The 24,454-nt window shown below is 34.2% G+C and overlaps 4 protein-coding genes across 4 annotated transcripts; 3 read left to right on the top strand and 1 right to left on the bottom strand.

Moving 5' to 3' along the window:
• The first annotated feature begins 1,649 nt into the window (after nucleotides 1-1,649).
• LOC111788478 (MLO-like protein 3) lies at nucleotides 1,650-23,593 on the top strand. The gene is made up of 14 exons (XM_023668813.1): nucleotides 1,650-1,671; nucleotides 18,971-19,284; nucleotides 19,416-19,532; nucleotides 20,481-20,541; nucleotides 21,195-21,283; nucleotides 21,575-21,649; nucleotides 21,735-21,823; nucleotides 21,910-21,959; nucleotides 22,055-22,095; nucleotides 22,364-22,537; nucleotides 22,619-22,654; nucleotides 22,739-22,806; nucleotides 22,902-22,962; nucleotides 23,052-23,593. Exons 1-14 carry the CDS (start codon nucleotides 1,650-1,652, stop codon nucleotides 23,469-23,471), a joined length of 1,617 nt encoding a protein of 538 aa, XP_023524581.1. The 3' UTR covers nucleotides 23,472-23,593.
• Nucleotides 2,233-8,077, bottom strand: LOC111787533 (WD repeat-containing protein 20-like). Its single transcript, XM_023667526.1, has 11 exons — nucleotides 7,587-8,077; nucleotides 7,130-7,453; nucleotides 6,932-7,040; nucleotides 6,745-6,838; nucleotides 5,947-6,034; nucleotides 5,767-5,850; nucleotides 5,204-5,300; nucleotides 5,036-5,123; nucleotides 4,798-4,903; nucleotides 4,135-4,227; nucleotides 2,233-3,323 (listed from the first exon to the last, which is right to left on the bottom strand). The coding sequence occupies exons 1-11, from the start codon at nucleotides 7,824-7,826 to the stop codon at nucleotides 2,943-2,945; spliced, it is 1,704 nt and encodes a 567-aa protein (XP_023523294.1). The 5' UTR covers nucleotides 7,827-8,077; the 3' UTR covers nucleotides 2,233-2,942.
• LOC111787531 (laccase-17-like) lies at nucleotides 11,112-14,432 on the top strand. The gene is made up of 6 exons (XM_023667524.1): nucleotides 11,112-11,243; nucleotides 11,333-11,484; nucleotides 11,562-11,806; nucleotides 11,887-12,015; nucleotides 12,239-13,198; nucleotides 14,056-14,432. The coding sequence occupies exons 1-6, from the start codon at nucleotides 11,142-11,144 to the stop codon at nucleotides 14,184-14,186; spliced, it is 1,719 nt and encodes a 572-aa protein (XP_023523292.1). The 5' UTR covers nucleotides 11,112-11,141; the 3' UTR covers nucleotides 14,187-14,432.
• Nucleotides 15,831-16,801, top strand: LOC111787534 (fasciclin-like arabinogalactan protein 12). The gene is made up of 2 exons (XM_023667527.1): nucleotides 15,831-16,121; nucleotides 16,208-16,801. Exons 1-2 carry the CDS (start codon nucleotides 15,863-15,865, stop codon nucleotides 16,660-16,662), a joined length of 714 nt encoding a protein of 237 aa, XP_023523295.1. The 5' UTR covers nucleotides 15,831-15,862; the 3' UTR covers nucleotides 16,663-16,801.
• Nucleotides 23,594-24,454: the final 861 nt, after the last annotated feature.

The following is a 24,454-nucleotide window of genomic DNA, read 5'->3' on the forward strand; positions in this document are numbered from 1 at the left end:
GAACATTTAATTGGGTTAAATTATAAATAATATTATTGGAGTTTGAATATAAGTTTTAATTTTCGACATTTATAATTTTCAACGTTTTAATTTAATATTTCTACTTTCAATGGTATGTGGTTTGGTTACACATGTCGTGTTACAAAAGTCAACCTTTTTTTGTTGACTTTACTTTAGCAATAGGTAAGGGATTGTGCTATTTCAAATTTAATTTAATTTTCAAAAAAATAAAAAGTAAATATTAAATTTGAGACGGTCGTTCACCACCCAACCTAACATTTTGTTTTCGAGTTGAGTTGGGTTAGGTTTGGTTATTATATTAATAACTAGAATTTCATTAAAATTCAATTATTAAACGTTCTCGAGTCACAAGGCATCATTAAATCGATTACGAACATAAAATATTTTTAATCTTCCGACTAATCATAAAAGTAGGTAGGATTGGTTGGGTTTAACTTTATTTTCGGATTGATTAAGTTGACCCGACAAAAAAAATGTCAACCTACGAATCGACTCAAAGTTTTGTTTTTAAAAAAATTCAACCCAACCCTGATTAGAAAAAAGAAAAAAAAATATAACCCAATCCAACCATTATGATTTAAGACAATAGTTCAGTTAACACAGATCATATGAACACCTTTACTAGTGGTATGTAACACATGGACTTAGTTGGAATTGGGCTCATTAGATCAGCGGTTAACTTCCGAGCCCCATGGGATGACTCATGAAAACCAAGATTCATACACCGATGGTCATTTTTCTAATTTTTTTATTTTTTTTTAAAGATTTAATGGATCAAATTAAGTAAATTATATATAAAAAAAAATTGTAAATTATAGATAGCATGAACTATCTAATTTTTTAATTTGGTGAAACCATAAGTTTTGCATTCTTAATTTGCACACACAAAGTGCACTTTATTAATTATAATTCACATGGTTTTTCTTTTATTTTTCTTTAAAAAAAAAAAAAAAAAAAAAAAAATAAAAAACTCTAATATGATCCAAAAATTAAGTTTTATATCTTATAATTAAATAATAACACAAATAGATAACGTGATCATATTGTAGGAAATTTATGGCCATGTCAAATCTAAATTTTAAATTTTGTACGGTTGTATTATATTATATTATATATATGATTATTTTATTTATAATTATAATTTGTAACATTATATATTTAGAAAATATAGCGAGCACTAATTTGATAAAACTATGTTAGTACATATTTAAAAATGTTTATATTAGGTGTACCATATGAGAATAAATAATATTTATTTACCGAAAGTTGAGGAAAAAATAGATGGAAGCCACACATTATGGTATCGGTTATCCAAGAAAAGAAAAAATATATATATAATAAGATATTGGTGTCCAATAAAGCAAAATGAATTAGTCATCAATGTAGTGTTTTTCAAATGTAAGCTTCACCACTTTGAGACATTTTTTTTTTATATTTATTTATTATTAAATAATGAACAGAACTCAATCCAACTATAAATTTTTTGAGATAAGTTGGTTCACTGACCCTAATGAACCAAACTCAATCCAACCATAAATTTTTTGAGATAAGTTCGTTCAGATTGATCCAACTCAATCCAACCATAAATTTTTATTGATTCAGGTTGTTCGAGTCATTAATTCAAATTTATGTTTTTAATAGAAGTAAAATGTTAGTTCGTGAAAAATTACCTCTAAAAGAGTGAAAATTTATCGGAGAATAAATAATAATTATAATAAATAATTATAAAATTAAATAAAAAAATAAAATAAATATATGAATACATAATTGAAAACTTATATCAATATTGTGGTTGTTTTCACAAATTTATAGGCATTGAGAGTTTTTTTTTTTCATTAGAACCCTATCGCTCTTTTTTCATTAGAACCCTATCGCTAGCAAATATTGTCATTTTAAACTTTCCTTCCCAAACTACTTTGTCACTCCCAAACTACTTCTTCTCTAGGTTTTAAAACGTGTCTAGAAGTGTCTAGAGAAGTTTATTTTAAACTTTCCTTCCCAAACTACTTCTCCTCAAAGTTTTAAAACGTGTCTATAAGTGTCTAGAGAAATTTACACACACTTATAAAGAATGTTTCGTTCTCTTCTCTACTTGATGTGGAATCTGAAAAGCATTGTCATCAATCTAATAGAATAAACGATAAAATGGGAAACTATTATCAATGTACCAAACAATGAAAACCCCAAGAAGATGAAAAAAAAAAAAGAAAAAAAGATAAGATGATATTTTACATAATATCCACAATTTCAATGTTCAATATCAAATAGAGCATGAATCATAGATACATTTGTATGATGGGAATAAAAGCAGAAAATTACAAGCAGATAAGAAACTGACAGATTCCAGATTGCAATTTAACCATGGAGATAGACAAGATCAGCAACCAACAATGGCAGTCAAATCCATTAGGAGGCGATTCCATGCCATAAATTGATTATTGCTAGGCAATCATATACCTTCAGTTTTTCCTCAAATGAACTTATTTTCGTCGTCGTCGTCATCGACCCCCATCTATTATAAGATATACTGAAGTTATGTTACATACCCGCCAAGTGTGACAATAGCCTGTGCATTTTCTATGGCCATATTTTATGTCAAACAAGAGTTTACAAGCAGAGCTATCGGTTAATCCCGCTGCAAATACGATGCGAGTTAATACGCTGAGCAAATGTAATACTCTTTCCTAATCTCTAGAATTAGAAAGGAAGACCTCAAAAAACTGTCCCGTCACCCTTTGCCAAATAGCAAGATCCAAGTGGGTGGACGGACCGGTACAATCATGTACAAGCGAGATCCTGGTATGCCGAAACTGCATTTTTGCAAAGCTACTTCAAAGTAGAGGAGCCAACTTTGGTACCTGCCAACGTGCTAGAACCGACAAGGGGATCCCCGGGTATGTCGAAACTGCAATTTTGCAACACTATTTCAAAGTAGAGGATCCAACTTTGGGACCTGCCAACATGCTAGAACTGACAAGGGGTTCCGAGTTGCTTGACTGGGTTTCAGAGGACGGTCTCATCCAAATCTTCACATGTCCTTCTCGGCATGCTGTGAGAATAGACTCTTGGGTAAATATTATGCCAGATAAGGGTTCAGTATGGACACGGTGAGCTACTACTGGAGAAAGTTTAGGAACGTCCCTCATGCATGGAGCAGGTTGAAGAGTGCCTAATGGTGTAATGCTATCCCAATGAGCTGACTGGCTTCCGGCGCTAAATGTTGGGGATCCACCGGGAGGACAGCGCCGAAGGGGAACCACAATCTCATCCATTGACAAGTCCCACAAGAGTAATTGCGTATCCTGTGAAAAGGCATATAGCTTCCAGATTAAATTTGAGAAAGGGAGACTATGTAAAGCTAATGCGGTAACAAAGCATGAAACCAAGAGCAGATTTTTTTTCCTTCTTCATAAGCAACCAATCTAGCGTTGGAGAAAAATGAAAGAATGTACAAGGAGATAAAAGAAAAAAAAGTCCACACAAAAAAGGCCAAATACTAACTGAAGAAACAGAATGCAATCCAAGCGGGGATCAAATCAAGCTCATATTACAAAAAGGTTGGATAATTGTCGACAATAAATCGGCATTGAACCTAGCAACCTCCCAAACCTCCCCCACCAGGAGAAAATGACTTCACAAAATCAGTGCTCAATTCTTCCAACCAATAGAGAGAAAAGTATGGGTGTAGTAACAAGATCTCTAGAAGTAGAGTAAGAAAAAAGCAAATATTGTGGATGGCAGGCAATGACACCATAGAAATTATTTTAATTCGTGATCATTAGTTTACTTTTTTCACTAAAACGAAACCTCAATATTGCACTTCAGTTATCTGATTGGTAAACTCCATGTTAATCATTCGTTTAGTTTCTTATTCTGCAAAGGATTTTTATACTGAAGAATTGTGTTACGAAAAAGAGAAATCACGTAGTGAACCTCCCAACTCCATACAATACCCCCGTATTACTTTCCAAATTAAGCACCAATATCTACTTGATTAAATTAGAGCGGCCAAATCTCCAGATCACATCATATAAATACCGCAATGACAGCATAAAGTTCAATATTACAAAATATGACGAGAAACAGGGGGCATACTGAACGTATAGAAATTACCTGACCGACTGAACCAAATCGATATACAACATTTTCCTCTGTGTCATCTGAAGCTGGTGATGACCAATATGAATCAAAAGCCACACCACTGACCTGCAGTAAAGAATTCACAATATGCTAAGGCTTGAGTCTAAAACCCAATAACGATCTTAACAAAGAATGAGGTACTAAAGAGAACGAGATGATACAATATAAGATGACAAGCTTTCTTGTTGATTGCTAGTGGTGCATAAAAAGTTTTGCCAATTTCTTAAAACAGGAAAGTACAATTACTCATGTAAATTGAGGCAAACGTTAAAACTTCATGTAAAGTACATAACTAACTTAAAGATGTTGTTCAAGAAACGATATAGCAAAAGGAAATATAATGTTTTAGCCAACCATCAATAAATAGGCATAAATTAAATATCAATTTTTATCAGATAAATTACAATCTTGCTCCACCTTTTTTTTTTCAGGAGATCATGAGTAAAAAGAGATTATCATCGCCAAAGGCATACAAAGTTCTAAAATTGTGTTTGTTCACCAAAGCAACATAAAGTGATCATTGCAAGCATCTTTCCATGCACTGGTCATAAGAGGCTCGCTTGTTGCTATAGGGGAATACTAAACTTGCTTTAAAAAGTTATGTGCAGATACTCAATTTCTAGAGGAAAATTTTACCCATGAATTATGTCCCTCGCCCCATGCCACCACCTTCCTATCTTCCATGCTCCATACTGTGACAAGATCGTCTTCACCACCAGTTAAAATATATTTTCCATCCCCACTGAGAAATAAAATTAAAGTGTTATTTACGACCTTTTTGATCCTTTAGCAGATATATATAGCTTGAAGAAGAACGGGCAAAGATATATCAAATGCAACACAAACATTCTCATAAGTACCAGTATGCACATACCTCCATGTACAACATAGAAGAGCACCATAATAACTTTTGCCACCACATATCAATTGCTCTTTCAAATAGTCAAATACCCGTAAATATCCTACAATCAGGATCAATAGTTAGGATCCAAGATTTGAAAATTCTTAATCAAATTACGAGAATCAGTACTTGAGAGGATACCATCTCTACCAACAGTTGCCAAATAGACCCCATCGGTTGAGAAAGCAACGTTGTTGATTGAACCTTGGCAAATATGCCATCTAGCAATTGGATTACTCTGCCAAAAAGTAAATAAAGTAAATAAATAAACATATAAAAAGGACCATTGGATGCATGTAATGACAGGAACTGTTGATGGAGTTGTATTGTTAATTCCCAAGGAAGAAAAAAGTCAGCAAGAGACATAAAATTTCAATAAACCAAGATCTGAATGACAGGGTGGGTTAAAATCATCATTAAAAATGCCATTAAATTGAAAATATTGCTATATTGTCTAGATCCAATAAATCAACAAAATGAAACAAAACTTCAGTTCGCCTCAATTTTGCATTAGATGTCACTGGTGAGCACATGGCTCAAACACATTTTTCAGGTTTCTGCAAGTTAATGTTGCTGCCAGATACAAACTTGATTCCAGTAATTACAAAGCAAGGCAGAAGAATATTTTTCAAAAACAAGTTCTGGCAGCTTAATGCATTATAAAAAATGCATTTATTAATGCTGACATTATTTTGTTCAACTACCTTACTGGACCGTGCATGTGCCACTGAAAATTGAGTTTGATCCTTTATGACAGGGAAAGTAGAGTCAACACTGCCATCCTTACTCTGAAAATTAAGTAATTTAACATTTCAATTTATACTGTGGAACAAATAAGTCAACAAGAGCAGGATACATAGCCACATTTACAAAAAAAAGCTTGCCTTTTCATAGACATACAAATTTCCATCAGCATGAGCAACAACAAAAGCACCGTCACTTTTTGGAATCCATGCAATGCAGACACATCGACTGCCAAAGATCAAACCAATATCAATAATCACACACATAAACCAGAATCATCAAAGAAAAACAGAGAGAAGAGGTAGAATAATGGGTGGATTGCTAAAAAAAAAATTAGACAGATCAATATCTAACTAACCTTTTTCTAACTTATGATACATTTATCTAGGAAGATTCTAGATCAAATAACACGATTGTGATCTATAGTAAGTAAGACAAACTCAGGTTCGTATCATCAGAAACAGATTCAGCCAGAGAAACTGCAACCCATGATCATGATGAATACACCACATCCCCATATTGGTAATGCTCAACAATATTTTGAACAACATGGCGTATCAAATTCCTAAAGCAGTTAGTATCATCAAAGTGAGATACAAGTATGAAAGTTATCTAATTGAACCATCACAACTTTACCAATAGCAAGAAACCAGTTTGTTTTATTTCAATATATACACACACATATATAAAGAGTTACTAGCTCTTTCATTGAAGAATAGAAAGAATCTAGCTAACGCACAACAATGATGAGAAATTTCGCACAAATAATTTAATCTTCAGAAACTGGAGGAGAAAAGCTGTAGCTCACACAAAAGAGGTGTAACTCATATGGTAAATTGGACAAGGATGTTCAGAAAACTCTCTTTCACACTAGGGAATAAGACTACATAGTCGAAGAAGACGGGCAATTTAAGAAAATATATGGCTAATGCTCTTGCCTGTTATTGACAGTGCCCTCTTTGTTATAATGTTGGGCTCCAACAAGCTTCTTCCCAACATCTTGTAATTGCTGTCTTAAAGAAACCGAGTAGACTACAGTTTGCATAGAGAATGAGCAATTCAAACACAGTTTCTCCCAAAAACAACAAACACAAATCATTCATAAAAAAAACGAAGTATATTTACCATCTCCAGAATTCAATCCAATAAGTAGGTCATGACCATCCTTAGCTTCAGGATCAAACGCATGGCAGATAGGATTTGAATTGCTAAAATGCAAGGACTTTATAGGATCCTATGAAACCACCAAGATAATTTACAAACCCAGCACACACACTGATCAATAAGAATAGCACAAATTCCTTACTGTTACACGTTGGTTACCTTATCCGGTGAATTAAGGTCGCCAATGAAAATGGTATCTCCGACATTGAAAATCAAGTAAGTCCCTTTGCCATCGTAGTTGGGGTTAAGAATAGAGTGGCTGCCATTTGAACCTGCAAGTGAGCCGCTCCTACTAGTTCCATTAATAGCTTTACCAGAGCCATTACCACCTGCAAAACCAATAGCTCGAACCCCATTTCCACCCCCAACCCCAAGGAACTTCGCAGCCGCATATCTCACTCCACTACTCGCACTCGTACTAGAACTCAAGCTTGGAGTTGGACCAGCCTGCGCCGGCTTGTCCTTGAGCTGAGCCAGAGTCACCTACAATTCGAACCAAGCACAATAAAAGAACAATCGACAACGCAGAAATTAAAAGAACACTACGATGGATTGAACAATTTCAACATCCAATTGCAAAGTGGAATCGAAAAATTGAAGTATAAAAAAGAAGCACCTGCGAGACTGATTTTCCATGGGAAAAGGGGGGAAAGCCAGGAGGATGAGTCTTCTCATAATGAAGCTTGTACCGTCCTTCAGGGGTTTTAAAATAGGTTTTGAGACCTTGCGATTGTGAGTTGGTGTTCGTCGTCGAAGTCGACGAAGACGAAGACGCCGCGGTCGTCGCCGCGCTCGACATCAATCCGACACTATTGCTGTTAAAGCTACTGTTATAGCCGTTGTTCATCATCTTCATCGCCGAAATTTCATCCAACAAAACTCAATCATCAAAAAAGGAAGGAGCACAAAATTAGAGACGAACACAACACAGAATCCCACAAAAGTCGATTGTCAGTTGTGAGCAAAAATTGAGGAGAGTGGGGTCCGCGGCAGCGATGGCGACGGTGATAGGGGTCCGGTGGTGGCGGCGGAATAGAAAAGGAGGCTTGAGCGGTTTCGCGATCTACGGAGGAAGTAAGAAGTAGAGCGTAATGGAAATGGTTTTAGTTATTTTGGGCAATGGGGAGAAGGTGGACTTTTAAGGGTATAAGAGAAAGAGTCATCAAAATGGACGGCTGTGATGGGCCTGATCTGTCAGAACTGTATCTGAGATGGCAGATATTTGTTGACCGTCGATTTCCAAGGAAATATCTTGAGCCGTTGGATTCGTAGACTTCTTCTAACTTAATTGACTTCTTGGTGGTTTTTTCTGATCAAATTTTGCGAGGATCCAGCCTTGAGCCGGTTTTAAAGCTCTATCTCAAAATTTGGATTTTCATTTATAAAAAAAAAACATTTAATTTCGATTAATATTCCAACCTTAATTTAAACTTTAAAATATTTTAATTTTAAACATTATTACAAGTTTTTTTATTTAATTTTATTTTAAAAAATCTTTAATATATTCGACTTACTCAAATTTATATTAACTTTGAAAACTGGAATTAATTTCAAACAAGTCATAAATAAACTAATTATTTTCTTGAATATTCTTTTCTGATCATGCGTGGTCTATCAACAATTGTGGGCTTGGTCTAGTTATTGGGCTTCGGTATTCAAGCCCATTTGTTAGTTTTCTTTCTTTAAGCCCATTTGTTAGATATCTTTCTTTAGGCCCAGCTAGTCGTCAAGCCCATTTATTAGTTTTCTTTCTTTTGGCCCAGTTAGTCTTCAAGCCCATTTGTTAGTTTTCTTACTTTAGGCCCAGCTAGTCATGAAGCCCATTTGTTAGTTTTCTTTCTTTAGGCCCAGCTAGTCGTGAAGCCCATTTGTTAGTTTTCTTTCTTTAAGCCCAGCTAGTCGTGAAGCCCATTTGTTAGTTTTTTCTTTAAGCCCATCAAGTAGTAAAGCCCATTTATTAGTTTTCTTTCTTTCGGCCCAGCTAGTCTTCAAGCCCATTTGTTAGTTTTCTTTCTTTCGGCCCATCTAGTCGTGAAGCCCATTTGTTAGTTTTCTTTTTTAGGCCCAGCTAGTCTTGAGGCCCATTTGTTAGATTTCTTTCTGTAGGCCCAGCTAGTCTTCAAGCCCACATGGAGACAACTTTTCAAGATTTGGGCAGGTGGGTATGATGCTATTGAAAAAAAAGTACAGCATGCTTTGGCTGCCTTACACTTAGGAAAATGCCCTATACAAAGGGTCTTCCAGTGGACCGCTGCTGACCCACTTCTTCCTATTCGGGTTGGGTTGATGCAGAAGTCAAGTAAGAAGGAATGGAACCACAAGAGAGTCGTCCACAGTCCACACTTGGGCAAAGACGACTGACTTTGGAAGTGGAACACAAACCAACCTATTTAGGCTATTCCGGGTTCTAGGCGGTGAATCAGGTTGAAAGTGAAAGTCGCAAAAAACTGGTGGAATGTAGTGCAATCTTGTTCCAAGTCTTGACAGTATCAGTTGTACGCAGAGTTGCCCTTAAAAGACTAACCACCTAAAACACAGCTCAAAATGAATGTGTGTGCTAGAGTCGACTCTAAAAGTCTCTCTCTTTGGTATACTACTAATGTGAGATCTCACATCGGTTGAACACGGGAACAAAACATCATTTATATGGGTGTGAAAATCTCTTTCTAACACATGCGTTTTAAAACCGTAAGGTTGACAGTGATATATAACAGGCTAAAGCGGACAATATCTAACAGCGATAGGTTTGAGTTGCTACAACGAAAACATTCACGTACCATACAAATAATCACGGATACGAAGGTTAATGATTTTAAATCCATTCCAAAATAAAATTGTTTGATTTTAGAAGCTCAACAAGCAGCCTCCACAACGTTTGAATAGTCGAAAAACAGCAACAAAGTGTGGAACAAGAAACACATACATAGTAACTTACAAAAGAGGAAAGTCTGGTCGTTGGTCTCTGGTGTGTTATTGCTTGAAACAAAATAGCTTCAAAAACGAGGCTGTCCAACCAACTGTTCATATCATATCCAAAAGGATAATAATGTCTCTTCCCCCAAACTCCATGCAATATTATTATATGATAAAATACCATTACAAACTTACTCCAAACCCCAAAATGACCCATCAACTAATATCAAACCAACTCATGTGACACACTACCCCAACAACTCTTTCTTTGCATGGAAGCTCAATCTTTACAGCCGTCCGTTTCTCTCAATTCCCGACGTTAGATTGATGCTCTCGTAGGTCCTTAAACGCTTAACGTTGTAAATTTTCATTATGTATTTAAAAGGTCCGTTAAATTAAACCTTGAGCTAACAGATATTGTCCGCTTTGCCCATTACATATGTCGTCAGCCTCACGATTTTAAAACGCGTCTAATAGAGAGAGGTTTCCATTAAAGACAAAATTTAAAATTTAAAAATCTATAAGACATAACATAAAAAAATTCGAAACTATTAGACACGTTTTAATATAAAAAAAAATCAAAATTTTAGAACATTATGGATAAAATTGATAATTATGGTCGTTAAAGAAAATGTGCAATAATTCATTTTGACTTTTAGCAATGATTTATTGGACTCCAACCACTCTTAGAACTAAAAATTCCACCCATATGTGACAACCAAATATAAAATTAATAGTAAAAATCAATATAAACTCAACCAATATTGTCTGTTTTAGACGGTCAAGTAAGGACGGTTTAGGAGAGGTTTTCACGCTTTTATTAATAACGAATTACGCCTTATAATTTGAATATTTTGAAAATAATATTTTTCTATTTTAAAAGATTAACGGATCCTTTTCATAATTAGAAATATAAGGTTAAATCAGCTCGACCATAATTCAATTGACTAGGACAAACATATCGAGATTCAAATCTTTACCCTACAGATGTCGTTAAACCCAAAAGAAGAACCGACCCGAGTTATGAAAAGAGTCGAATTCAATAGCAAAGTGTGTATCAAATTGTAATATTGATTATCTTGGACACCACTCTAGAGTTGTTCAAACAACCTAGCTGGCCCTCCTTAGATTGCATATGTCCATATCCAATTGACCAACCAAACACTTCACTTTTTCCCACTATATATACACACATTCCATGATAATCCCTTCACAAAACACAAAATCACCCACCAAATTTCCTTTGAACACCAAGAAAATGGGTGTTTTTACACACAAATTCCTCTTCTTTTGCTTCGTTTTGTCATGTTTGATTCCTAATTTGGTGTTTGCAGGCATTACCAGACATTATAAGTTTGAAGTATACCTCTAAGTGTTCTTCCTTTTTCATTTTGATTCTTTGATTGGTTTAGTTGATATCAAAATGTGATCTTTGAGTATCATTTTCAGATTAAGCTGCAAAATGTGACCCGTTTGTGCCACACCAAGACCATGGTGACCGTCAATGGCAAGTTCCCTGGCCCTCGTATCGTTGCTAGGGAGGGCGATCGTCTCCTTATCGAAGTGGTTAACCATGTTTCTAACAACATATCTATCCATTGGTATGATTTTATGTGTGATTTTGATGCTTATTGATGAACAAAAGTTGTAACTTTTTTAGATTGTTTATGTGGGTTAGGCATGGAATTAGGCAACTCAGATCAGGGTGGGCTGATGGACCAGCTTATATCACTCAATGTCCTATTCAAACTGGTCAAAGTTATGTGTATAATTACACCATTATTGGCCAAAGAGGAACTCTCTTCTGGCATGCTCATATTTCTTGGCTAAGATCAACACTCTATGGACCTATAATCATCCTTCCCAAACATGGAGTTCCTTACCCATTTGCTAAACCCTACGAGGAGTTCCCGATCCTATTCGGTAACGTCTTTATTCTCATACAGGTCCTGTTTGATAACGATTTTGTACTTACCCTGAACATGTTTCGTTGTTTTTCAAAGGGGAATGGTGGAATTCCGACATGGAAGCTGTTATTGCCCAAGCTTTGCAAACGGGTGGAGGTCCTAATGTATCAGACGCTTATACAATGAACGGTCTCCCTGGACCTTTGTATAATTGCTCCGCCAAAGGTATTACAATTGAGGATTGTTGGGAGGGAGCCCTGTACCACATTGATTAATTTAGGGAATAATCATGCGTTTATAAGTAAGAAATACATTTTCTGGGAAATCACGAAAGCTTATGCTCAAAGTAGACAATATCATATCATTGTGGAGAGTCGTGATTCCTAATCAAAAGGGTCTTTTAAACGCCTGAAAAGGTACGATTTTGATACGATTTCTTGGCTTGCAGATACGTTAAAGCTGAAAGTGAAGCCCGGAAGAACATATCTACTTCGATTAGTGAATGCAGCATTAAACGATGAATTGTTCTTCAGCATAGCAAATCATACGCTCAAGATTGTTGATGTTGATGCCATTTATGTCAAACCCTTTGAAACAAACACTCTTTTGATAGCGCCAGGACAAACCACAAATGTTCTTCTTCAAACAAAACCCGATTATCCAAACGCCACTTTTTTCATGCTTGCACGACCATACGTAACGGGCCAAGGAACATTCGACAATTCCACGGTTGCTGGAATCCTAGAATACGAAACATCTTCATTAATTTCCACAAAAAATCTCCCAATTTACAAACCAAATCTTCCACCACTTAATGACACTTCCTTTGCAACAAATTTCACCAACAAACTTAGAAGCTTAGCCAACTCCAAATTTCCAGCCAATGTTCCTCAAAACATCGACAAGAAATTCCTCTTCACGGTCGGGCTTGGGACAAACCCTTGTAACCAAAACAACCAAACATGTCAAGGACCAAATGGAACCATGTTTGCAGCTTCAATTAACAACATATCCTTTGTAATGCCTAATACTGCGCTTCTTCAAGCTCATTATTCAGGGCAATCCAAAGGGGTTTATAGCCCTTTTTTTCCTAATCAGCCCTTAATTCCATTTAATTACACTGGTAACCCTCCTAATAACACCATGGTTGGTAATGGCACAAAGCTTGAGGTTTTGCCTTTCAATACAACTGTGGAGCTTATATTGCAAGATACAAGTATTCTTGGAGCTGAGAGCCATCCTCTTCATTTGCATGGCTTCAATTTCTTTGTTGTTGGGCAAGGATTTGGTAACTTTGATCCTAATAAAGACCCTCCAAGCTTTAATCTTGTTGACCCGGTTGAAAGGAACACGGTCGGTGTGCCCGCTGGCGGGTGGGTCGCCATTCGCTTTCGTGCTGACAATCCAGGTACGTAAAAGCTTAAGTTCATAGGTTACAATATATTTAGGGTTATGTTATATCAAATGTTCGCTCGTTTTTCAGGTTATGATATATTTAAGGTTAAGTTATATCAGATGTTCGCTCGTTTTCTAGGTTATGATATACTTAAGGTTAAGTTATATCAGATGTTCGTTCGTTTTTAGGTTACGGTATACTTAAGGTTAAGTTATATCAGATGTTCGCTCGTTTTTTAGGTTACGATATATTTAAGGTTAAGTTATATCACATGTTCACTCGTTTTTTAGGTTACGATATATCTAAGGTTAAGTTATATCAAATGTTCGCTCGTTTTTTAGGTTACGATATACTTAAGGTTAAGTTATATCAGATGTTCGCTCGTTTTCTAGGTTATGATATACTTAAGGTTAAGTTATATCAGATGTTTGTTCGTTTTTAGGTTACGGTATACTTAAGGTTAAGTTATATCATATGTTCTCTCGTTTTTTAGGTTACGATATATTTAAGGTTAAGTTATATCAAATGTTCGCTCGTTTTTTAGGTTACGATATATCTAAGGTTAAGTTATATCAAATGTTCGTTCGTTTTTTAGGTTACGATATACTTGAGATTAAGTTATATCAGATGTTCGCTCGTTTTCTAGGTTACTATATACTTAAGGTTAAGTTATATCAGATGTTCGCTCGTTTTTAGGTCACGATATACTTAAGGTTAAGTTATATTAGATGTTCGCTCATTTTCTAGGTTACAATATATGTAAGGTTAAGTTATATCAGATGTTCGCTCGTTTTCTAGGTTACGATGTATTTAAGGTTAAGTTATATCAAATGTTCGTCTCGTTTTTTTATGATTTGAACTTTATGTAGGAGTGTGGTTCATGCATTGTCACTTAGAGGTGCACACGAGCTGGGGCTTGAAGATGGCTTGGTTGGTGTTGGATGGGAAGCTCCCAAATCAGAAGCTTTTGCCTCCACCAGCTGATCTTCCCAAATGTTGAAACCATATAATCTTAAGATTTCTTGGCTTTTGCTTTTGTTTTTGTTGTGTTTTTTGGTTTTGTCTTGTCTCTTGTTGGCTTTTCTTACGTTGTTTTTGTTTTGTTTGGAGAATCATTGTTTTGTCCTTATGGATGAGGCTGACATTTGTGGAAGAAGAGTGGAATAGCAATGCCTTTTTTGCTGTGATGTACTAAAATAGTAACCATATTGCTTCTTGTTCATTAACAAAGCCAAGTTTTAGTTCATTCAAGAGTTCGGATTCTCAATTTCGACACGTTTTAATACGTCGGTATACCATCGATAACAATTTGATACCATTTTTTTATTTCAACAACTTATGGAGCATGAGAATTCGAATCTTAAGTTTGATAATAAATGTTGTCGGGTTGATTTTCTACTTCTTGTTTAATAGTTACAATCTTGAGCCTCGAACATCTCTTTTTTAAATTCTCTAATGGTTTGAGACGTTACTAACAGGGTTAAGTTACTTTCGATGAAAGTGTTGAGATGTTGTAAGTAGCGATAAAATGCTATATATAGGGTTACGAGACTAACCTGATGTCGTTGTTGATCTTCAAACAACTAGAAAATGGGGAAGCTAGACCTACAACATAACTTCGTGATTGATGGACGTATCCATAGCTCGACCATCTCGATTTAAACTTTTTAAAAGTATATAAGTGAAAGTAAAGCAATGATGGGCATCTTTCATATTTCTGCTTTCACAAGCAATCCATTTGTTTTCAAGAAAGGTAAAAGGGTTCATCTCAAGATGTTTCTTTTGTAACTAAGACTATACATTTGTTCAATAATTCACCATAAAAGCTCTTTTTTTAAGTTTAAAATAAGTTATTAATAAAATACTCGTACATTAAACCTTTAAAAATTACAATAATACCCTTAAAACGTTAAGAAAGTTCAAAAATACTCTAACGGTTACTTTTAGACTGAAACTGTTAATAATTTATTCCAAAAATACACTCCACCCTTCAACAAGCTCTGACCCGAGTAGCATGGGGCACGTGGAATCCCGTGTGAATCAGCAAGGACCACCTTGCAAGGCTAAATACTCCTGGGTGACCGATAGTGAAGTAGTACCGTGAGGGAAGGATGAAAAGAACCCCCATCGGGGAGTGAAATAGAACATGAAACCGTAAGCTTACAAACAGTTGGAGGAGACCAGGACTCTAACCGCGTGCCTGTTGAAGAATGAGCCGGCGACTCATAGGCAGTGGCTTGGTTAAGGGAACCCACTGGAGCCGTAGCGAAAGCGAGTTTTCATGGAGCAATTGTCACTACTTATGGACCCGAACCTGGGTGATCTATTCATGACTAGGATGAAGCTTAGGTGAAACTAAGTGGAGGTCCGAATCGACTGAGGTTGAAGAATGAGCGGATGAATTGTGATTAGGGGTGAAATGTCATTAGTACTCTTAAAATTGAAGAATGATATTCTAACAGCTTAATCTTACCGTTAGTAAATATTGTCCACTTTGATGGTATCACTGTCAGCCTCACCGTATTAAAACACATGTGTTAGAGAGAGATTTCTGTACACCTATTTTTATTAATTTAGCCATTAATTAATTAATGGTTGATTGCGCCGACACTAAAAACATTGCATAAAAAGGCCCTTTGGGTCCTTCCTCTTCACCACCACAACACCAAAATAATCATGAATACCCTCTTCTCTCTCATCATCTTCCTCCTCCTCCTCCGCCGCTGTTCCGGCCAGTCGCCGGCCGAAGCTCCGGGGCCGCCGCCGCCCATGAACATCACAAAAATACTTGAAAAGGCTGGCCAGTTCACTGTCCTCATAAGGCTGCTGAAGAGCACTCAAGTGGCTAACCAAATCAACACTCAGCTCAATGACTCCAATTCTGAGCTCACCCTTTTCGCCCCCACTGATAATGCCTTCTCCACCCTCCAATCGGGTATTACTATCACAAAAACGCTCACTTTTAATAATGTTTGTGTCGTTCGTTAGCTATCGTATTCATTATTTCTTGTAAAAAAACAGGCACGCTTAACTCCCTGAGCGACCAAGAAAAAGTTGAGCTTCTCCAATTCCACATGATCCCGAATTTCCTATCGCTCTCGAACTTCCAAACGGTTAGCAATCCGGTGATAACTCAAGCGGGCGACGCTTACGAGTTTCCTCTCAATGTCACCACCTCTGGCAACTCCGTCAACGTCTCCACCGGCCTCGTCAATACCTCCATCTCCGGTACTGTCTACACCGACAACCAACTCGCCATCTACCAGGTTGACTCCGTCCTCAAACCGATCGGCGTCTTCCAGCCCCGTCCCCCGCCTCCAGCTCCAGCGCCGGATAACTCCAAGAAAAAGGCCAAGGCCATTTCCGAGAGCCCCAAGGATTCGGCCGATGACAACTCGGCTGCCGTGGCTCTCACCGGAATGTCGGTGGTCTCCGCTGTCGCTGCCGCCGGAATGTTGGTGTGGATTAGTTCTTGATTGAATTTGCTGGTGTTGTTTGGTGTGGATAAATTAATATTGGTTTGTGTTGTTGTTTTGATTTAGGGTATGTTCTGTTTTTTGTTTTTTTTAAGGTTTGTGTTAAATTTATTTGAAGAGAATTATTAAAATAAATGTATGATAATTTTTATATTAAAAGATTTGTTAATAGAATTATTAATTGGGTTATGTGTTGAAATATCAATAATCAATAATAATATTGAAAGCTCAACAACCAATGCATGTGTTCATGTTTTTAAAATTAATTGAAACATCCAATCAATGGTTGATAAGTGAATCTGAAATGACAAGATTTTGAAAGCTAAACTAATAATAATCAATTGAAAACATGAACATGTTCATGTTTCACTATCAGAATTATCGCATTTTGTCTTCAAATTTTCAGCTGGATCGATCCTGCCATTTCGTCCAAATCGTATGACAAAGGTGACATTACCATGGGTCGTGCGTTCTTTGAAATTGTATAGTTAATACCAATGATATGAACGGTAAGATGTAAGAAGAGGGAAGATGAATGTAAAGAACGACTTTGTGCTACTAACAATAACCTAATTTTTTATGTTCATAACGAATTTGATATTTGATGTCCCTGACATTCTACTGCATTCTCACGACATGACCACGTTAAGATTCAAATTGGGATTTAAAATTCGAATTCGGCACTTGATAGCCCTGACATCCCTTGCTGCCCTCGCGACATGATCATACCACTTATTGATTCTAAAAGTGAAGACTATTATCCCTATAAACCAATACGATATCTTTTAGCTTGTTTCAAGTTAATTACGTACAATTTTAAAGTTCTTATAATTGAGTCATAGAAAAAGAATAATGGGTTTGTGTCGATACCTTGGTGGCACACTTGTCACCTCCTCCAGAGGCCAAGTTACGTCGGAAACGTCCACCGCAAACGATGGCGACGGCTCACGTGGGTGTTGGGTTTCGAGTGAGAAAGGCTGAAACTTCAAAGATAGTAATTAAGTCAACTAACAGAGAAAGAAAACGAAGACCAAAAATAATGTGAATTGAGAATAATGATGATGGCCTGCCTTTATATGGTTTTATAGACGGACAAAAAGGAAGACTTTGACTTTTTAGTAAGTAAACGTGATGACTCGACACATTTTCTAACAATATTTTAAATTTTTGTTTTTATTTTATTGTATTCCATTTTTTTCAAATATTTCAACTTTGCTTTAATCAGGACCGTTGATTACATTACATCCAAAGATCTAAAACCCATTATTATTATTATTATTATTATTATTTCTTTTGTATTTATATTAGTAGCAAATATTCTGTTTTTTTACCAAAGGCTAAGCTTATCCTTTTACTAACCAAATTTGTATTTTTTTTTTATTAGTAATATTATATTATCATAAAAAGAAGCAAATAAAAAAAAAATAGAATTATCTAGTAAAACTATTTAGAAATTAATATTTAAAGATGGATGTAATTAGTCAAACAAGTGAAGTATACATTATTTGAATTTTGGAAATAAAACTTATTTTTTTAATAATTGGATAAGGAAAACATGCTAACTAAGGATACCATGGTCTCGAGACATGGGAGACACGTGCCCCTTGAAATGAAGAGGTCACCTCGGCTTTGGCCTCATGATGAGACTAAGGTTTAGACCCAGATCCTTTCCTCCTCGAGACTTAAGGAGTCATGGGTTATCTCTAAGCTCCATAATTTTCATTTCTCTAGCTCGGGGCAAAATTCGTTTTTTGTTTTTATTTTTTAAAGTCTCTTATCTATAACCTTATCCATAACACTTAGCTTGACTTGTTCGAAATTAGGAACTTCAATGTTTAAATAATTGACTCTTTAAATCAATTTATCGATGAATACTATAAAGATAAGATGATAAAATTTCTACCCGACATGTTTTACTTTTTCTTAAGAGTAAGCAAACATTTTTAAATAAATTTATAGACCAAAAACGAAAATAAAAAATTATTGATATTTATTAGTGAATTACTAGAATACTAAAGTATACATAAAATTGATTAAATTGTAAATTTAATTCATAAATTTTTAAGTTTATATCCATTTTCATCGAGTGTGTTTAATAATGTTTTGAACTAACCGATATCTAATAAATTTGTTTATATATATATATATATATATATATTTTAAATAACTGATTTACTAAATAAAAATTAAATTTTAAATTTTGTATGCAGTGCATTTATGAATTTAAAAAATGTGAAATAAGTTAAAAAGGCCAATTATTTTAAAACATATTAAATGATGAATTAAGACTTTTTAAAATTAATCGAAGCAGTTCTGATGCTGCTAGGGTTCATGTCGCTAACACTGACGGTAACGCAACAGCCGGTATCGAAGATTTGTATTCCGAATAGCGTAGCGTATACGATGCTTCCATGCCAGAGAGAAATACAGATCAAAGCAGATAAGAATCTGGAGATGGAACAATCGCGATCAGCCTCCTCTGCAAATCGGTCGTTTTCATGGATGATGGAAAAATTCGTGAGCCTCGCAGCAGAAAGTGAAGATAGTGGTGGTGGTGATGATTCTTCTTCTTCATCATCTTCTTCATCATCTTCTTCATCTTCGGATTACTGTACTGCGAAGGTACTGACTGAGTCAAAGATGAGTCGAGTTAATCGAGTTCGAACTCAATTGAAGAATTGGAGTAAAAAACAGTGAAATTAAAGTTTTGCTGTTTGAATTAATGATCAATTGATTATGAATTGCGTTGGCAGGGGAAGACCTCGCTGATATCGCAAGGAGGAATGAATCAACTGAACAACTTCATCTTCGTGTTGGCTGTTATGCAGATTGTTTACAGTGTCCTCACCATGGCGTTGGGAAAGGCCAAGGTCTTCTCTATCTCTCTTATTTATTATTATTACTATTTTGTCCTTCCTATTAATTCCTATTATTTTAAAAAATTAAATTATATAAATATATATTGAGTAAATATTTTAAATAATATGTTATTAGGTAGACGAAAAGGCAAAACATGTGTACATTAAATAAATANTATATATTGAGTAAATATTTTAAATAATATGTTATTAGGTAGATGAAAAGGCAAAACATATGTACATTAAATAAATGAAAACTACAAAAAATGGGAAAGCGAGGAGTAAAATAAGATATAAATATAATATAATTTTTTTTTTTTTTNATGGGAAAGCGAGGAGTAAAATAAGATATAAATATAATATAATAATTTTTTTTTTTAAGTTTTATTTGAGATGGTTACGTTATTGTATTAATAAAATATAAATTCTAATTCTAAAACAATTTAAAATTTCTATGGTCGAGAATACGTTGCGTTAAAATTAGTTTATATAAATATTTATTAGAGGGCAAACGAACAAAGTTTTTTATTTCAAAAAATAATAAATAAAGAAAAAGACTTCGTAGGTTTGTTGTTGACTTTCTTTGAGGCATCATTTATTTGTTAGACTACAAAATTCTGGAATGCTTTAAAACGGCAGCTACGGTTGTCGTTTTCATGGCTCAAGAAATTTGGCTGTCGTTATCATAAGTCAAATATTATTACTTTTAGTTTAATTTATATTAAATTTGGACCCAATAATATTTGAATCGGTCCCCTATTGAATTTGGGTTTTTTGTTTTTTGTTTANCTCAAGAAATTTGGCTGTCGTTATCATAAGTCAAATATTATTATTTTTAGTTTAATTTAAATTAAATTTGGACCCAATAATATTTGAATCGGTCCCCTATTGAATTTGGGTTTTTTGTTTTTTTTTTTTTAAACATTTTTTTTTCTTTATATTTGAATGAAATTTAAACAGATGAGGCGTTGGAAAGCTTGGGAGGAAGAAACTCATACCTTGGATTATCAAGTGGCCAATGGTAATTGAAATTATTTAATTATATTTATGGTAATTGAAATTATTTCACTTCATGCTTCATAATCATACCAAATTAGTCTCCAATATTAATTGTCTAATTAAGTAACGTTGGGAAATTAATATGGTATCATATACATGGTGCTACTTTTTGACTTNCAATATTAATTGTCTAATTAAGTAACGTTGGGAAATTAATATGCTATCATATACATGGTGCTACTTTTTGACTTTCATAAATAGACCGTGAGTTAGATAATTAATATATTTATAGGATTAACTTTAGACTTTTATAAAAGTAAATGAAGAAAAATGATTGGAAGTAAAAATAAATGTCTTTTTTTAGTTAGACGTCTAGTTACCTTAGAGTATATCTTAAATTTTAAAAAATAAATGTTTACTATGCAAATTGATATAGCCAATAAATTAAATATTAAATGTGATTCATAGCNAAAATGATTGGAAGTAAAAATAAATGTCTTTTTTTAGTTAGACTTTTAGTTAGCTTAGAGTTGTAAAGATTTATGTATATCTTAAATTTTAAAAAATAAATGTTTACTATGCAAATTGATATAGCCGATAAGTTAAATATTAAATGTGATTCATAACGAGAGTTAACTTTTATGGATTAATTTTGATTTTTTTTCGGACGGTTAGATCCTAATCGTTTTAGATTCACAAGGCAAACAACGTTTGGACGTCGACATATTAGTTCTTGTGCCACACCACCATTACTTCTTTGGACGGTAATTTTTTTTTTATTTTTTTTATTTTATTTTTANGACGGTTAGATCCTAATCGTTTTAGATTCACAAGGCAAACAACCTTTGGACGTCGACATATTAGTTCTTGTGCCACACCACCATTACTTCTTTGGACGGTAAATTTTTATTTTTATTTTTATTTTATTTTTATATTTGTTTATAAGCTATTTCAATTGGGTCTCTGTAGCCTTAAATGTTATATATAAATTATTGAAAGTGGGTGTTCAAAATTTGAAAATTTGATGCAATTAATGTGTTCTGAAAAATTTGCAGAAATGTTTCTTTAGACAATTCTTTCGTTCAGTTGCCAAAGTTGATTACCTAACCCTTCGTCATGGTTTCATATCGGTACCGTACAATTTCTTTATATTTGGATTTCGTTTTTCATTTTCTATTTAGTGTAAGAGCAATTTATTGTTTTCATTTTGAACAGACTCACATACGTGGAAACACTTCTTTTAACTTCCAAAAGTACATTGAAAGATCGTTGCATGATGACTTCAAAGTGGTCGTTGGCATGAGGTTTGTAATCTTTACCCGCTCCATTTGGACGGTAACTTTTATTTTTTTATCTTTTTATAATTTACTATTTTTTTTCTTTGATTCAGTCCTTTCATGTGGCTCATAGTAGTTATCTTCATCCTCGTAGATGTGCATGGTAAGTTTTTTTCCCATTAGTTTATAAGCTTTTGCATTTTTTATTTTATTTATTTACTAAAAATTGGCTGAAAAATATATTTGTATATATGTCAGGTTGGAATGCATATATGTGGGTGTCTTTTCTTCCATTAATTGTAAGTTTACTATCATTTGCTAAATACATTTTTACCATCGGTGAGAGATGATTGATAGGTTTAAATAATAGTTTACATATATCATATTTGATATTTTATTATAAGCCAAATATCTAGATATATATCTTTTTATCCTAGATATCTTTATATTTATTGTTTTTTTTTTTCATTTATTACTATTTCCATATCATTCTTATTTATTTGATTATAAATAGAGAACTTTCACAAACATTCTCAGTTGGGAACATTGAATTGTTGCACCATGTAGATAGTGCTAGCTCTTGGAACAAAGCTTGAAGTGATCGTAGCAAGGCTTGCCCTTGAGCTTCAACACAAGACCGATGTGATCAAAGGAGCCCCAATGGTTGAACCAAGTGATGATCTCTTCTGGTTCAATCACCCCAAATTTGTTCTTACCCTCCTTCATTTCACCTTGTTTATGGTAAATTATCTAACATATTCTCCAATCCAACTTATTTACCCACAATTGATCACTTTTCTTCTCCTTCCTTTTCATTTTCAGAATGCATTCGAGCTTTCTTTTATCATTTGGGTCACGGTAAAAATTTATGCATATTTATTATTCTTCGTTTTCTTTTCTTTTTACGATTTGTTTACATTAAGTTCCGTTGTACATTTTCAGCTACAATATGGGATTAAATCTTGCTACCATGAAAAGTTGGTGGTCATCATTATAAGAATAGTCTTGGCGTAAGTGTCATCTAACAACTTCATTGATCTACTTATAGTTATTTTTAAGCTTCAAAATCCATATGTAACAATTTTTAAAATGTTAATTATTGTAGGGTCACAGTCCAAGTGTTGTGCAGCTACAGTACTCTACCTCTCTATGCTCTTGTCACACAGGTAAATACATCAATGAGTAAAGTATCTTATTCTCGAAGTGGAGATTCGAATATTTGACGTCTACTTTGAATGTACTTGTATATGATCAGATGGGGTCACAGTTCAAAGCTGCCGCATTAGAAGAACATACCGCCAAAGCCATAAGGAAATGGCACCAAGATGTGAAGCAAAAGAGAAAACAGAGTAACCATCACCAGTACCCCAACGACCTGGACCCAAGCCAACACCAAGAGGGATCGTCTCCCTTCGTCGCTGGGCGCTTGTCGTCGATGGTATTCGAGAGCAGCAGCAAAGCCCAAAGCTCCCAAGAGATGACCCCTTTCCATCATCGAGCCCCCACTTTTTCTGAGCTCAATTATCTTGACATTGTGTCTAATGAGATTGTTGAAGAACCCACAGAAACTGCAGCAATAAAAGATGAATCTATAGTTGTAGATAGGTCAATAGGAATAAAAATAGGAGAGATTAGTGAAGTTCACGAAGGAGAAACCGAAACCCATATCACATAAATTTTGGTTTGAGCTAAAACATCGACGTTTGTGTGGTAGAAGCCTATTATTATTTGATTATGTATATATTGTTCATTTGTATTTATTATAAATTTTAGTGAGAAAGGGAGTTATTAGTGGAATAATTATTTTTGATAGGAATAAGATTTAAACTTTGAGTTTCAAGTTTTTAAAAAATTGTAATATTATTTTATAGTCTTTCACGTACCGTATTATAGGAGTGTATATTTAAATCGACAATCCGACAATCCGAACCAATCCAACCCGAATTATAAGGGTTGGATTGGGTTGGATTAGCATTTCGTGTAGGGTTGGGTTTATTTTTCTAAACTCGAACTGAATCGGTTTGATTTCGGGTTCGTGAGCAAAACCGTCGGGTTGACCCGAGCCAAATAAAAATATATAAAATATATTCAAAATCATTTCATATTAATAGACTTGCGTACTGAGTCCAGTATAAGGATATTCCCGTTATATTATTTTGTTATTTTATTATTTTTAACATCTAATATATATACCTTTTCTTTTTATTATTTTGTTTAATTTCTTTTATATAATTTTGAAACAAATTCTTATACGTTAATTGTTCATAAATTATATATAAATAATTTTAAAGCATATTTTAAATTATAATATAATAGCATATTTCAATAAACATATTTATATATTTTTTATTTTTATTATATACAATACTTTTAAATTAATCATTTTTATTATTTATTTAATTTTATGATTTATTCTTACATTTTTATTATTTAATCAATTCTCAAGAAAGGTTGGTATTTAGTTATTCTTAGTTTTATGACAATATCGTACCATTTTTGTTCCTAAATTTTTATTGAATTTATTTATTATTATTATTGATTATATATATATATATATACATATATTTATTTTTTTTTTGTCAATAATTATAAATTGATTTGGGTTTGTTTTGTTGGCAAACTTTTAATATATTTTATTTAAGATGGTATCTCGTGGAT

The sequence above is a fragment of the Cucurbita pepo genome, chromosome LG02 (genome assembly GCF_002806865.2).
Source record: "Cucurbita pepo subsp. pepo cultivar mu-cu-16 chromosome LG02, ASM280686v2, whole genome shotgun sequence".
NCBI lineage: Eukaryota > Viridiplantae > Streptophyta > Magnoliopsida > Cucurbitales > Cucurbitaceae > Cucurbita > Cucurbita pepo.

Coding starts and splice junctions, on each gene's coding strand:
- LOC111787534 (XM_023667527.1), top strand. CDS start 15,863: ATGAATACCCTCTTCTCTCTCATCATCTTCCTCCTCCTCCTCCGCCGC. Junction 16,122..16,207: donor CTTCTCCACCCTCCAATCGG/GTATTACTATCA, acceptor GTAAAAAAACAG/GCACGCTTAACTCCCTGAGC.
- LOC111787531 (XM_023667524.1), top strand. CDS start 11,142: ATGGGTGTTTTTACACACAAATTCCTCTTCTTTTGCTTCGTTTTGTCA. Junction 11,244..11,332: donor CCAGACATTATAAGTTTGAA/GTATACCTCTAA, acceptor TATCATTTTCAG/ATTAAGCTGCAAAATGTGAC. Junction 13,199..14,055: donor CTTTCGTGCTGACAATCCAG/GTACGTAAAAGC, acceptor AACTTTATGTAG/GAGTGTGGTTCATGCATTGT.
- LOC111787533 (XM_023667526.1), bottom strand. CDS start 7,826: ATGAAGATGATGAACAACGGCTATAACAGTAGCTTTAACAGCAATAGT. Junction 7,041..7,129: donor ACCTTAATTCACCGGATAAG/GTAACCAACGTG, acceptor GTGGTTTCATAG/GATCCTATAAAGTCCTTGCA. Junction 5,851..5,946: donor ATTTGTATGTCTATGAAAAG/GCAAGCTTTTTT, acceptor CTTAATTTTCAG/AGTAAGGATGGCAGTGTTGA.
- LOC111788478 (XM_023668813.1), top strand. CDS start 1,650: ATGTTTTTAATAGAAGTAAAAT. Junction 1,672..18,970: donor GTTTTTAATAGAAGTAAAAT/GTTAGTTCGTGA, acceptor AATTAATCGAAG/CAGTTCTGATGCTGCTAGGG. Junction 22,963..23,051: donor TCTATGCTCTTGTCACACAG/GTAAATACATCA, acceptor GTATATGATCAG/ATGGGGTCACAGTTCAAAGC.